General features: G+C 43.3%; 1 protein-coding gene across 1 annotated transcript in view; it reads left to right on the top strand.

Moving 5' to 3' along the window:
* st8sia1 (ST8 alpha-N-acetyl-neuraminide alpha-2,8-sialyltransferase 1) overlaps positions 1 to 13,149 on the top strand; it is a 55,483-nt gene extending 42,334 nt beyond the window's left edge. The window contains exon 5 of the mRNA XM_059986786.1: positions 12,675 to 13,149. Coding sequence (XP_059842769.1) covers positions 12,675 to 13,149 — 475 coding nt within the window. The remainder of the gene's footprint in view (positions 1 to 12,674) is intronic.
* The last annotated feature ends 1,189 nt before the right edge of the window (positions 13,150 to 14,338 follow it).

The raw sequence follows: 14,338 nt of genomic DNA, 5'->3' as shown, positions 1-14,338 counted from the left end.
GACCTTCATTAAGGTAACACCGATAACAATAATTAACCTAAGAGGCAAAGGGAAAACAATGCAGGGCTGCTGGTCAATTCCTGGAGCTTCTGATGCACTGTGACGCAAAACAAGGGAATGAGCTGTATCGTTAGCTATGAATTGTTGCCCAGTTCCAAACATGTTGCAACCTGAATGGATGAGTGGAAAAGGCAGTAACTAGTTGTAGTGAACACAAGCTAATAGTGCTGACCTTTATATGTACCTTTTAGCTGGGGGTCAAGCAAAATAGATTTTGATCTCTTTGGGTGTGATCACTGTGGTTTTTGGCTTTGAGCTCATTTGATTTATTGATGTTTTAGAACATTGCAGCACGGTTGTTATAAGTGAGGAAGCAGATTCGATAGGTCTCAAGGACATGGATTCTGGACACGCAGCCTTGGCAGTAAAGGATTTTATTTACAGAAGGCAAATGTGGGAAAATGGCAACAGAAGCAACACTCACATGCACACAATTTACAGCAGTCAGATCGGCAATAAAACACATGTGGACAATTACTAACGAATGTGGGAAAATCACGTGGGAACAAAGCACACACACACACACACACGACCAAGGGAAAAGTCAATACGATACCCGCCCCTCCCCCCCCCCCCCTTTGACTCTCTGTGAGCACAGGTCTTATGCTACTAGGGACAATCATCAACGCTCCCAACCCTATTCAATGCACAACTCACCAGCAGTTTCTCCAGTGCCGCTACGGTTCTTGGCCTGGAATGAAGCAGGGTGGTCCCTCACAGATTGCAAAAAAGAGAGAAAGGGTCCAGCACACGTGGCACCCTTTATAGTGCAGCAGGGCTGGAGGATCCCACCCAGGTCATTCACAGGGAAGCCAATGGCTCGCTGCCAGCAGAGTTAAGCTGATTACAAAGGCCAAATACAAGGCTAATTAAAGGGGGCAATGGTTAGGTGTGCATTGATGGGCGAGGAGGGGGTCAAACCTTGATTGGCAGGTGGTGTGTCTTTCAACCAGGTGTTACGACCCCTCCAATACAATGATACAGGCCCTTCAGCCCATGATGTTGGGCCAACCTTTTACCCGAGTGTAAGATCAATCTATCCCTTCCCTCTGACATAGCTCTCCAGTTTTCTATCATCCATGTGCTTATCCAAGAGGTATTGACTTGTGTCCCTAGTACCCCTAATGTGTCTGCAACCACCCTTGAAAGGACACCATTCCATGTATAAAATAAAAACTACCTCTGACATCCCCCCCCAATAGATTTTTTCCAATCACCTTAAAATTGTGCCCCTTCACATAAGCCATTTCTCAATAGGTTTCAATAGGTACATTTAATGTCAGAGAAACCTACAATATACATCCTGCAAAAAAAAAAATTAGGATGAATTTTACACACATAGAATGGTGAGTGTGTGGAATGTCCTGTCAAGGGTGGTTGTAGATACATTAGGGGTATTAGGGGCACTTTCTGCTTTTGGAAGCAGTCTCTGGCTGTCCATTTGATCTGTGTCTCTTATCATCTTGTACACCTCTATCAAGTTACCTCTCATCCTCCTTCACTCCAGAGGGAGAAGTTTGCTAGCTTCTTAAGGCATGCTCTCTTATGCAGGCACATCTCCTGTGCACCTTCTCTGAGGCGTCCAATCTGCTGTGCCTTGTTTTGGTTGCGCTAGATCTGTTCACGTGTTGGTGTGCTCTTGTAAGCACAGTCAGGCGATTCCTGCTTGTTTTCCTGCATTTATTAATATGTGCATGAGGCGTAGCCACCCGCCAGCAGCAGGAGAGCTGGCGCACGCTGGGTCGGTCCGCCTTCTCACCAGTCTGTAGGCAGTCATGCACCGCCCTCCAGCGTCACCCAGCCAGCGCTCTGTTCTCTTCTGCCTATGACCTCAGATCAGATGTGGCAACCCACTGAATTTAAGCATATTACTAAGCGGAGGAAAAGAAACTAACGAGGATTGCTTCAGTAACTACGAGTGAAGAGGGAAGAGCCCAGCGCCGAATCCCTGGCTGCCCGGCAGTCACATGAAATGTGGCGTATAGAAGACCTCCTTTCTCTGAATTCTCCTTCTGCTCACCCAGATGTGCTGCCACCATCGTCAACAGCTTTTGAAGAAACTGTTGTGCCAGTCTCAGCACCAGTTCCTGATGCTTCACTCATTTTTCACGATGAAGATGTTGATGATCCTGACAACCCCACACTTGCAGACATGTAACTTTGCCTGAAAGTATATTAAACGTCTCACTATAGAAGCAGAAGTGTTCAACTGTTCTGTGTAAGTTAATTCCTGTATATTTACCTGTACCCTTTATTTTATCTGTGCCTGTACAGCATATTACTTAAAATCTCACTTGCTACTCATTTAATATTTGTTTAATTATTATCTAACTTGTACTGATTTTCATGGTATTTTAAAAGTGTGATGAGGCGGTTAGCTATTGCTTCATGGGATCTTTCCGTAATTCGGCATTTTCATTAATCCAGCACTCCTCAGGTCCCAATGTTGCCGGATTATAGAAGGTCAACCTGTATATTCAAGAGAAAAGAATAAAATGTGGAAAGAGTAGAGCCAATTTGAGACAATAGTGGCAATGGGTGCATGGACTGAGTTGCTATAAGTGAGGGTCGAGTGAATACATTTGACCTTGTAGATGGAAAACTCAGCGATGGGTAGGTGAAACTCCAGTGCAAGACTCCAGAGATTGACAATACAACGTCTTAGCTGGCTAAAAGCTGACAAACACCAGGTAAGGTTTATACCAGGCTGCTAAGGGTGGGTGGGGGTACAAGAAGAAGTTGCTGAGATTTTTATTTCTACATCTGCCATAAGTACAACAAATCTGGTCCCTCTGTCTGTTTCAGAGCCTAGTATCAGTAGCCTGGTTGTAATTGGAACGGATTTTGATGGACCAAATGAATTAGGCTCAACCACTTCCAGCTGCCTCATCAATGACCTCCCTTTAGTCTTAAGGTCAGAAGTGGGGATGTTTACTGATGATTGCATCACTGATGCAAGACCTGGACAGTCTACAGACCAGGGTTGATCAGTTACAAATTTTCCTCATGCCACACATGTACAGTGACACGCAAAAGTTTGGGGACCCCTGGTCAAAATTTCTGTAACTGTGAATTGTTAAGTGAGAAGAAGATGAACTGATCTCCAAAAGTCATAAAGTTAAAGAGGAAATATTCTTTTCAACATTTTAAGCAAGGTTAGTGTATTTGTTTTGTTCAATTTTAGAATGAAAGAAGGAAAGGAGAACCATGCAAAAGTTTGTGCACCCCAAGAGATTTGAGCTCTCAGATAATTTTTACCAAGGTCTCAGACCTTAATTAGCTTGTTACAGCTATGGCTTGTTCACAGTCATCATTAGGAAAGGCCAGGTGATGCAAATTTCAAAGCTTTATAAATACCCTGACTCCTCAAATCTTGTCCCAACAATCAGCAGCCATGAGCTCCTCTAAGCAGCTGCCTAGCACTCTGAAAGTTAAAATAAATGATGCCCACAAAGCAAGAGAAGGCTATAAGAAGATAGCAAAGCGTTTTCAGGTAGCTGTTTTCTCAGTTCATAATGTAATTAAGAAATGGCAGTTAACAGGAACAGTGGAGGTCAAGTTGAGGTCTGGAAGACCAAGAAAACTTTCTGAGAGAACTGCTTGTAGGATTGGTAGAAAGGCAAATCAAAACCCCTGTTTGACTGCTAACCCTAAGACTTCAGGAAGATTTAGCAGACTCTGGAGTGGTGGTGCACTGTTCTACTGTGCAGCGACACCTGCACAAATATGACCTTCATGGAAGAGTCATCAAAAGAAAACCTTTCCTGCATCCTCACCTCAAAATTCAGCGTCAGAAGTTTGCAAAGGAACATCTAAACAAGCCTGATGCATTTTGGAAACAAGTCCTGTGGATTGATGAAGTTAAAATAGAACTTTTTGGCTGCAATGAGAAATGCAATGTTTGGAGAAAAAAGGGTGCAGAATTTCATGAAAAGAACACCTTTCCAACTGTTAAGCACGGGTTGGATTGATCATGCTTTGGGCTTGTGTTGCAGCCAGTGGCATGGGGAACATTTCACTGGTAGAGGGAAGAATGAATTCAATTAAATACCAGCAAATTCTGGAAGCAAACATCACACCATCTGTAAGAGAGCTGAAGATGAAAAGAGGATGGCTTCTACAACAGGATAATGATCCTAAACACGCCTCAAAATCCACAATGGACTACCTCAAGAGGTGCAAGCTGAAGGTTTTGTCATGGCCCTCACAGTCCCCCGACCTAAACGTCATTGAAAATCTGTGGATGGACCTCAAAAGAGCAGTGCATGCAAGACGGCCCAAGAATCTCACAGAACTAGAAGCCTTTTGCAAGGAAGAATGGGCGAAAATCCCCCAAATAAGAATTGAAAGACTCGTAGCTGGCTACAGAAAGCTTTTACAAACTGTGATACTTACCAAACCTGGTGTTACTAAGTACTGACTGCAGAGTGCCCAAACTTTGGCTTCGGGCCCTTCACCTTTTTTGTTATTTTGAAACTGTAAAAGATGGAAATAAAGAAGTAAACTTGCTTAAAATATTAAGTGATGTGTCATCTTTAATTTTATGCCTTTTGGAAATCAGGTCATCTTTTACTTGCTTCACAGTAACAGAAATTTTGACCAGGTGTGCCCAAATTTTTGCATGCCACTGTAACTGGCAATGACTGTATCCAACAAGAGAAAACCCAGCTCTCACCCCCTCTCACTGAAAGACTAAAAGATATAGGAGCAGAGTTAGACCAGTCTGCTCTGCCATTCTGTAGATTCACCACCCTCTGGCTAAAAAAAGCCATTGCCATTGCTAAGTATCTCCACATCAATAACCTCGGTGTTACCATTTGGTGCCACAGTAGCTCAGCAATTAGCATGATGCTGTTAGAGCTTGGGGCATCAGAGCTCAAAGGTCAATTCCAGCATCCAACGTAAGGAATCTCTGTATGTCTTCCCCGTGGAGTGCATGGCTCTTCCTGGGTGTTCCTGTTTCCTTCCACAGTCCAAAGACGTATCGGGGGTAGGTTAAGTGGTTGTTGTAAATTGTCCCAGGACTAAATTGGGGTTGCTCTTGCAGAAGATACAGCATGCAATACTCCATGCTGTATTGTTAAATAAAATAATTAGAAATAAGATCGACCAGAAACTGGAGTAGCCATGTGTATGCTGAAGGTCAAGTTGAGGTTTGTACCAACTACCAGGTACACTGCAGCAACTCACCAAGAATTCTTGTACAACACATGATCTCCACTGGCTAGAAGAACAGGGCACAACCTGGAAAATAGTCTCCAAGTTGCACAGCGTCATGCATTATAAATCTATCGCTGTTCATTCACTACTGGGCCACATGTACGCAAGATTAGGTCAGAGACTAGGGCTTCTGAAACGATTAACTCACCTTCTGGCTCCCTAGAGCTCATCCCTTGCTACAGTGCTCAAGTCAGGTGTGTGTTGGAATACTCTCGAATTTTCTGTGTGAGTTCAGCTTCAACAAATTCAGGAAGCTTAACATTTACTGGAGCATAGCAGAATGAGGGGAGATCTTATTGAGGTGGATAAAATCATGAGCGGCATAGATAGAGTTAATATGCACAGTCTTTTTCTCGGGATTGGGGAATCAAGAACTACAGGACATCAGTTTAGAGAAAGAGGAAGTATTTAATTGGAATATGAAAGGGTTAATCTGCTAACCAATCTAGTTCCTCCCCCCACCCCACCCCTTTATCTATTACCTCAGTCATTGCTCTGTAAACACCCTAAACCACTTTTTATAAGCTGTTTATGTTGTAAATACATGACGTGTTTTTGTATTTGCACACATTTTATTCTATATCCATCTTTAACCTCTAATTGTAGAGTTTTTATATAATTATTTATATTTGTTTAATGTGTTATTTTCCTGTTGTATGTGACACCTGACCAATACACCACAGCTAATTCCTGAGGCATTAAATATATATATAAGGCAAATAAAGTTGATCTTTGATCCTTGGCAAGCAATTATTTTCACCCAGGCATTTAGTATATGGAATTAGTTGCCAGAGGAATTGATTGAGACTTCTGTGGAAGGAAAGCTTTAAAGAGATAGAACCAAACATGGGCAAGTTAGCTGGAATTTTTGATTGGCATGGACCAGTTGTTATAAGGGCTTCTTCCCATACCCTTTGATCCTGTGACAACAGAGGACATTGCAGTTCACTTGATAGGCAACTTGTCTGGACAGTAGCAGCTGCTTGTACCAACTACCAGGTACTCTGCAGCAACTCACCAAGAATTGTTGTACAACACCTGATCTCCACTGGCTAGAAGGACAGGGCACAACCCGGAAAATAGTCTCCAAGTCGTGCATTACAAATCTATCACTGTTCATTCACTACTGGGCCAAATCCTCTCCCTGACTGCATTGTGGGTATATCCACCCACCAAGATCTGCAGCTGACCACCACCTTCTAGAACAGCAATTGTTGTTCAGTGGTTAAGTCGAGTCAGACTCTTCATGACCTCATGGATCATAGGGTCCACGGCAAGATACGGAAGTAGATTGTCAGGCCTTTTGTTACTGTCGCTGACGGCTGGGCGTGCACTCAGGACCATCTGCCTTGAAGTTCAGTGCTGATGCCACAACACCACCAGCTGGCCCAAAAATGTCAACTAGGGAGGAGTAATTAAAACGCTGGCTCATGCTGTGAAGCCCACGTCCCTTGAATGGACAAAAAAACCCCAAAATAAATTAACAATTACTTGGAAAGGGGACAAACAAGATCTCATGCGGGAGGGTGGTCTAAAGATTAGGACCCATGTGTTCCAGATGAAGTTGGCAAGACAGATTGTGATTGGATGCCTGTGACAAGTGAGGCCCTCCAGGTATCTGCTGGAACTAATGCTGTTTGTAATGTAATAATGCCATGAGACATAGAAACAGAATTGGCCCATTGCTCCACCTGATTAATTTTCCTTCCCAATCCCATTCTCCTACCTACTCCCTGATACCTTTGATGCCCTTACTAATCAAAAACCTGTCAGCCTCTGCTTTAAATATACTCAATGACTTTGCCTCCACAGTTAGCTGTGGCAATGAATTCAGCAGATTCACCACCTTCTGGCTAAAAAAATCACTTCTCATCTCTGTTCTAAAGGGATGTTCTTCTATTCTGAGGCTTTGCCCTATGTTCTTAGACCCCTCTCCCCCTCCATAACTGGAAACATTCTCTCTTTGTCCTTTCTGTTTAGGCAGCTCAATATTCAATATTTTTCAAAGAGATTTCCCGCCCCCACCCACCTCCCCATTCTTCTAAACTCTAGCCCAGAGCCATTAATGAGCTTCTCATATGTTAACCCTTTCAGTCCTGGGATAATTCTCAGGAACTTGCTCTGGATCCTGTCCAATGCCAGCACAGCCTTTCTTAGATAAGGGCCCAAGCCTGCTCACGTTGCTCCAGATGCAGTCTGATCAATGCCTTATAAAGATTCTGCATTTCATCATCACTTTTATGTGCACTAGTGATTTAGCTGTGGATTTAGATTGCACATTCAACAAGTTGGTGGATGAAACTAGATTGCTGGAGTTGTTGAGGCTATGTGAGGTTGTCTTAGCCTTACAGGGTGATATCAATGTGCTAGTGCATTTAAGGCAAAGGTTGATAGCTTCTTGATTAGTCAGGGAATAGAAGGTTATGGGGAGGAGGCAGGAGAATGGGTTTGAGAGGGAAGTGGATCAGCCACTCTGAAATGGCAGAGCAAACTCGTTAGACCAAATGGCCTAATTCTGCTCTTATTATGCATGTTGGGGGTACTAGTGAGGCTAGAGCAAATTCCCTGTATATTAGGGTCCTAGGGAGTACTGAGTAATCTTCGTATGCAAGTCCAAAGATTCTTGGAGGCAACTGCACAATTGATAAGTGGGTAGAAAGGCAAATAGAATACTACTGGACACTGAATACGAGAACATAGAGCACTACAAGCACAGTACAGGCCCTTCGACCCATGATGTGCCGACCTTTTAACCCTTCTCTCCTACATAACCTTCAATTTTTCAGTCATCTATGTGTCTGTCTAAGAGTTTCTTAATTGTTCCTTTGTATCTGCCTGTACTACATCCCTGGAAGGGCACTCTATGCACTCACCACTCTTTATGAATTTAAAAAAACTTTAACTTTGACAGCTTCCCCATCCCTCCAATCACCTTAAAATTATGCTCTCTTGTATTAACCATTTCTGCCCCGGGAAAAAAAGTTGCTCGTTATCCACTCAATTAATGCCTCTTCATCTTATACACCATGTCTGCCTCCTTTGGTCCAAAGAGGAAAGCCCTAGTTCTCTCAGCCTATCTTGATAAGACATGCTCTCTAGTCCAGGCAGCATCCTGGTAAATCTCCTCAGCACCCTCTCTAAAACTTGTATATTTTAACTATAACGAAGTGGTCAGAAATGAACACACTATTTCAAATGTGAGTTATATAGAGCTGCAGCAGTACCTTACAGCTCCTGAATTTAATCTGTCACATAATGAAGACCAACACACCATACACCTTCTTAATAATCTTAACACCTTGTGTGGAACAGGAAGGTTATGCTCCAAATGTACAGAATAAAATGTGGATAAGTTCTCGGCTGGAATATTGCCTGCAGTGCTGGCCAGCTTGCTTATAGGGAGGACAAGCTCACCTTGGAGAGGGTGCAGAGGAGATTCTCCAAGATGAAAAGTTATGAAGAGAGAGTGGAAAGCTTATTCTCCCTGGAACTAAAGAGGTTAAGAGGGAACATAGAGCATAGAACAGTACAGGTCCTTTGGCCCATGACGTTGTGCTGACTTATGATAGAGGTGTTTAAAGTTATGGGTTGTACAGATAGGGCAAACCACAGAAAACTTCCCTAGATAAAGCTGGAGGACATAGGTTAGGGCAGGGGTCAGCAACCTTTACCACTGAAAGAGCCACTTGGACCCGTTTCCCACAGAAAAGAAAACACTGGGAGCCGCAAAACCCGTTTGACATTTAAAATGAAATAACACTGCATACAACGTTTTGTTTTGCCTTTATGCTATGTATAAATAAACTATAATGTGTTGCATTTATGAAATTGATGAACTCCTGCAGAGAAAACGAAATTACATTTCTGCATGCAACAAAAACATTTTGAACTCCGAAAAAAAGACGTTGGGTTGAAGGTTACTTTTAAGTAAAATACTCAACGTCTATTTGAGTCCTTCTTGTATTTATGAAAAACGCCAAACTTAAATTTGCCGCCAGCAGCAAACCAAAAATAACGTCAGCCAGCTGTCAACCTGAAAAATAAAAGGACTATTTCACTGAACAATGAAAACATATGAATATACGTAAAATAATACGCAATTAAAATATTTATCATACTTCTTCAGGTTGACTCACACCTGACAATGCAGTCGTATTCAGTAGGGATGGATCGATGCTTAGGGGAGTGACCGGGAAGGATAATGTGTTTTTTGTCCTCTCTGAACTCACAGAAGCGTTTCCCAAACGATGTTTGCATTGCGATGATTGCAGAATGTAAATACTCCGAATTTATCATGTTGTGACATTGTTTGAACTCTCTCAAATTGGGGAAGTGAGACAATGTGCCTTTCTGTAAATCTCTGGCAAGCAACGTCAACTTGCGCTCGAATGCAAAACATCCTCCAACATGTGCAGGGCTGTACGTCCTTACCCCATTGAAGAGCTGTGTTCAGCGTGTTCAGGTGCGCTGTCATGTCTACCATGAAGTGTAGCTTTTCCAGCCACTCTGGCTGTTCCAGCTCAGGAAAGTCGAGCCCTTTGCTGCCCAGGAAAGTTTTCACTTCTTCCAGACGCGCGACAAAGCGTTTCAGCACCTCCCCTCTGGACAGCCAGCGATAAAAACACGTTGTAGCGGTTGCTACACGCAGTCAGTAAACTGCAGTCAAAGATAGCTTTATTCGAACTAAACAGCCTTGCTTTTAAGCCTCCCTCAACCCGCCCCCCATGGGCGCGGATGCTGCAAAAGACACGTACTCACAAACCCCCGTAGGCTATCTCCCTTAGCCTGAACGCTGGCTAATTGTGAGCCGGTTCGGATGTGTCAGGAAATGGGTCGCCACAACGTCTTATTTAGATTGTACAAGATCACCATAATCTTCAAATTTAGATTTACATTTCAAAAACTAACAAACTAACATAAAATACATATTAATTAAATACTGACCATGTAGCGGTGTGCTACACGCAGCGCTAAAATTACGACACGGAGTCGGTAACTGCAGTCGAAGGAAAAAAACTTTATTCGAAATCTTCAGCCTCACTTTTAAGCCTCCCTCAACCTGCCCCCCCCCCCCCATGGCGCAGAGGCTCCAAAGCTCTGTGCTCGCAAACCCCCGTAGGCTATCTTATTGTGAGTCGGTTCGGATGTGCCAGGAAAAGGGTCGCCACAACCAATTATTTCCCAAAGCAACAGGGAGCCGCAGCACAGACGTAAAAGAGCCACATGTGGCTCCAGAGCCGCGGGTTGCCGACCCCCGGGTTAGGGAAAGAGATAAAAGATTTGGGGAGGGATCTGAGGGTGATGTTTTTTGACCCAGAGAATGGTGAGAGCCTGGAATACCCTCCCAGTGAGAATAGATCAGCTTTATTAGTCACACGTACATCAAAGCATACAGTGAAATGCATCCTATTGAATCAACTCACATCAATGAGGATTGCTTGGCGGGGGAGGGGGGGGGGGCTGCTCACCTGCACCAACGTAGCACGCCCACAACTTACCATCCCTGACCAGATGTGTTTGGAATGTGGGAGGAAACCAGAGCACATGAAGGAACGTTGTGTGGTCACAGGGAGAGCGTGCAAACTCTTTACAGACAGTGGTGGTAATCGAACAGTGATCGGTAATTGCGATAAAGCAATTGGATTAGCTGTTACACTATTGCGCTGCCCAGCTACGCTGATTAGTAGAATCAGAGTCACTGACAGCAGGATCCAGACAATCATTTGATTTGCTCCCGTGCTGGAAGTTCCCGTTTTGTGTGACCCCGTGACTGCTAATTTTATGTGTGTGGGTGACGCTGAGTCTGTATATGCGAGTGCGTACACTGTGGAGGTGTGTGTATGTGTAGACGGAGCTGTGCGTGAATTCAAATGTGTGCACGTGTGCGTATATGTGAGAGCTTAAGTGTGCATGGAAGTGTGTGTCTCCACTCCAATGACGTAAGAATTGTTGAGTTCATTTGGTGCCAATTTACATTTTATTCAGACAATGCATGTCTGGAAAGGGATATTCTGTGTCCCTGCCTGAATGTTCTGATTGTCTGTCATGATTACAAAAGTGCTATTCTTTCAGTCCCTAAGTCCCAGCAACGTCTTTTTGGTGTGTGATTATATCGGAAGGTTTTTCTTGGGGGAGGTGGAATGAAACAGAACCTTTCAGTGAAGCCCGACGACTTCCCGCAGCTCCTGGTAACAACAGCATCCCCTGCTGTGGTCATCCATGCAAGAGAGTGGAAAGAAACTCCTTCAAAAGAAATGATCAGTAGTGGTGAAGTCTGTCTTGAATTGGTCTTTTCTTCTACATTACCAGGCACAAACCCTGGATAGTTCCCCAAGGAGTCCTGGTGGTTTGATTTTGTTCCTGAAGTTTTAAGGTTGGAGGCTGTATTAATAAGGGTGATTATCTGCCTTCCTGATAAACCTACCATTTAGTACAGAAATGGCTCATAAGGAGAGCTTGAGTTAAGGACACACTGGATATAGAGTCATAGAGAAATACAGCCCTGTGGCCCATCTAGTCCATCCCTAAAGCATTTAAACTGTCTGCGACTTTTTTTTGCCGTTCGTATCGGACGCTAAGGGAGGCACTTACATCTTTGGGGCTATGGTTAAAAGTGAAGAGTCAGTTTTTTTTCCTAGGGTTGGAGAGTCTGAAACTAGATAGCACAGAACAGTACAGCTCAGAAACAGGCCCTTCAGCCCACAATGTTGTGCCGAGCCAGCACAAAAAAATAAAAAAAATCAAAAACTAATCCCTCCTAGGCACACAGTGGCCATATCCCTCCATCTTCCTCACATCCATGTGCCTATCTGAACATCTCTTAAAAGCCTCTAATGTATTTGCTTCTACCACTATAGCAGGCAGTGCATTCCAGGCACCCATTTGCCCTTCACATCCCCCCTGAACCTAATCCCCAGCACCTTCAATGCATGCCCTCTGGTTCTACTTGTCTACTCTATCTCTGCCTCTTATAAGCCTGTATCATATCACCCCTCAGCCTCCGCCACTCCAAGGAAAAACCACGTTTATCCAGGTTTAAGGTGAGAGGAGAAAGATTTAATGGGAAACTGAGGGACAGCTTTTTCACTTGAAAAGCGATGGCTTTGTGGAACAAGTTGCCAGAGGAAGCAGTAGTGGCCGATACAATTATAAAGTCAAAAAAAATTCAGACCGGTACATGTATGGAAAAGGTTTGGATGAATACAGCTAACTCAAGGCAGGTTAGATGGCATGGATGAATGGGCATCACTATATGACTGTCCATCAGCCTATTTAATCCGTTGTCAACATTATTTAAGTGGACATGCCATGATGACATAAATTGATTGTCTATAAAATTCAAGTGGTTAATACCAGAACATTTGTATTTACACGATCCCTTCCCTTTCTTTCAGATTTCAAAACCTGCTGTGGTCTCGGAAGTCCTTTGTTGAGAGCATGAAGGTGTATGGCCGGAGCTACATTTACATGCCAGCCTTTTCCATGAAGACTGGCACAGATCCATCCTTCCGAACGTACTACACTCTGTCTGACTTCAGTGCCAACCAAACCATACTCTTCGCCAACCCGGACTTCCTGCGCAATGTGGAGAAGTTCTGGAAGAGCAAAGGGATCCATGCCAAGCGTCTCTCCACAGGTCTGTTCCTGGTCAGTGTAGCCATGGGCCTCTGTGAAGACGTGACCCTTTATGGATTTTGGCCATTTTCAATAGATCTGCATGGTAACATGATTAGCCACCACTATTATGACAATGTGATGCCATACTCGGGCTACCACGCCATGCCAGAAGAGTTTCTCCAACTTTGGCTTTTGCATAAGAGTGGCATTTTAAAGATGCAAATTGGTAAATGTGCAAATGGCCCTGAATAATCTTCATTCCAGAAGAAGGGGGGTGTATATTGTACAGGTTTCTGCTGTATCCGTTTGGGTAAAATCTTATCAACTTGCACTGACAAGATGTTCCATTTTAGTACTGAGTGAATGGGTTTGAAGGCAGAGCATACCCTATTCATTACCACAAACTGTGAATGGATTTACAACAGGCAAGAGTGAGCCCGATCTCACTTCCAGCACCTGACCTGCACTGTGCCTGGAGTATTATGTTGAAAGGCGTAAATGAGAGACTGTTGGAAGGACGGTTTCGTTTTATACTGTTACCAGGAAGCAAACGTATTGCTTAGGAAGTTCAGAGGATGAGTTTCTACCAGGCTGTGTAAATATTGTCTTGCAGTTGTTGCTGAAAGATTCTCAAGGAGCATTGAAACATTGATGAAAATATCACCATGTTTTCAGGACTTATCTGGTGGGTTTACTGGATCCAGGGTCAGTCTTGGTACATTCTGTAAAAGTGCATGCACTAAACAAATCATGTGAGTCTTTTTACTCATTTCTGTTTTGTTCTTAGGAATTGTTTTGCAAGCATTTCAATCAGTGTCAAGGAATTAGCTTTGTACTTTTTAAAGAAGGAGGATCTTTTGAACCAGCATAAATGAGTCAATCTCAATCAGTTTTGCCTTAAATTTGCAGATACAGAATAGGCTTCCAACCTTGTGTTGGTCTATAAATTTTATTATGTCGTTCCATTGTGATTTCTCCTTTGTTCCAATGTGGTCTCTGGAGACAGCTGATGATTTTTCCCACAGTGGGCATGCTATTGAATACATAGAAAAAGGCAGAAGCCCATTGATATCATAACTTACAAAAATACTGACAGCAGTTGAATGCATTTGTTTATTGAATGGACTTTGCAATGTTTTTGTGTACCTCTCTCTAACATAGGAAAGGCAAGGTAATATCTGTGGGCGGTGGCTGGCTTGATTGGTGTTCATACTACTGAAGATGGAACTGTTGAGAGCAACTTTGCGATTTCCACAGCAAGGCAGTGGGGATCGCAAAACTGCTCTCATCAGTTTGTATGAATTCCTGAGAGTAAAGAGGGCAGAATTACTCTGTACACTTACCAATCGTGCAGCCTATGTTTTCAGTAAATTATATTTTAGGCCAAGAGTGAGAGTCAATTATTTCACCTCATTTGTTATGTTAGTAGGACAACAAATCT

Source organism: Hypanus sabinus, chromosome 13 (genome assembly GCF_030144855.1).
Source record: "Hypanus sabinus isolate sHypSab1 chromosome 13, sHypSab1.hap1, whole genome shotgun sequence".
Lineage (NCBI taxonomy): Eukaryota > Metazoa > Chordata > Chondrichthyes > Myliobatiformes > Dasyatidae > Hypanus > Hypanus sabinus.
The sequence above is the reverse complement of the archived record's forward strand: the minus strand, read 5'-3'. Positions and strand labels throughout refer to the sequence as shown.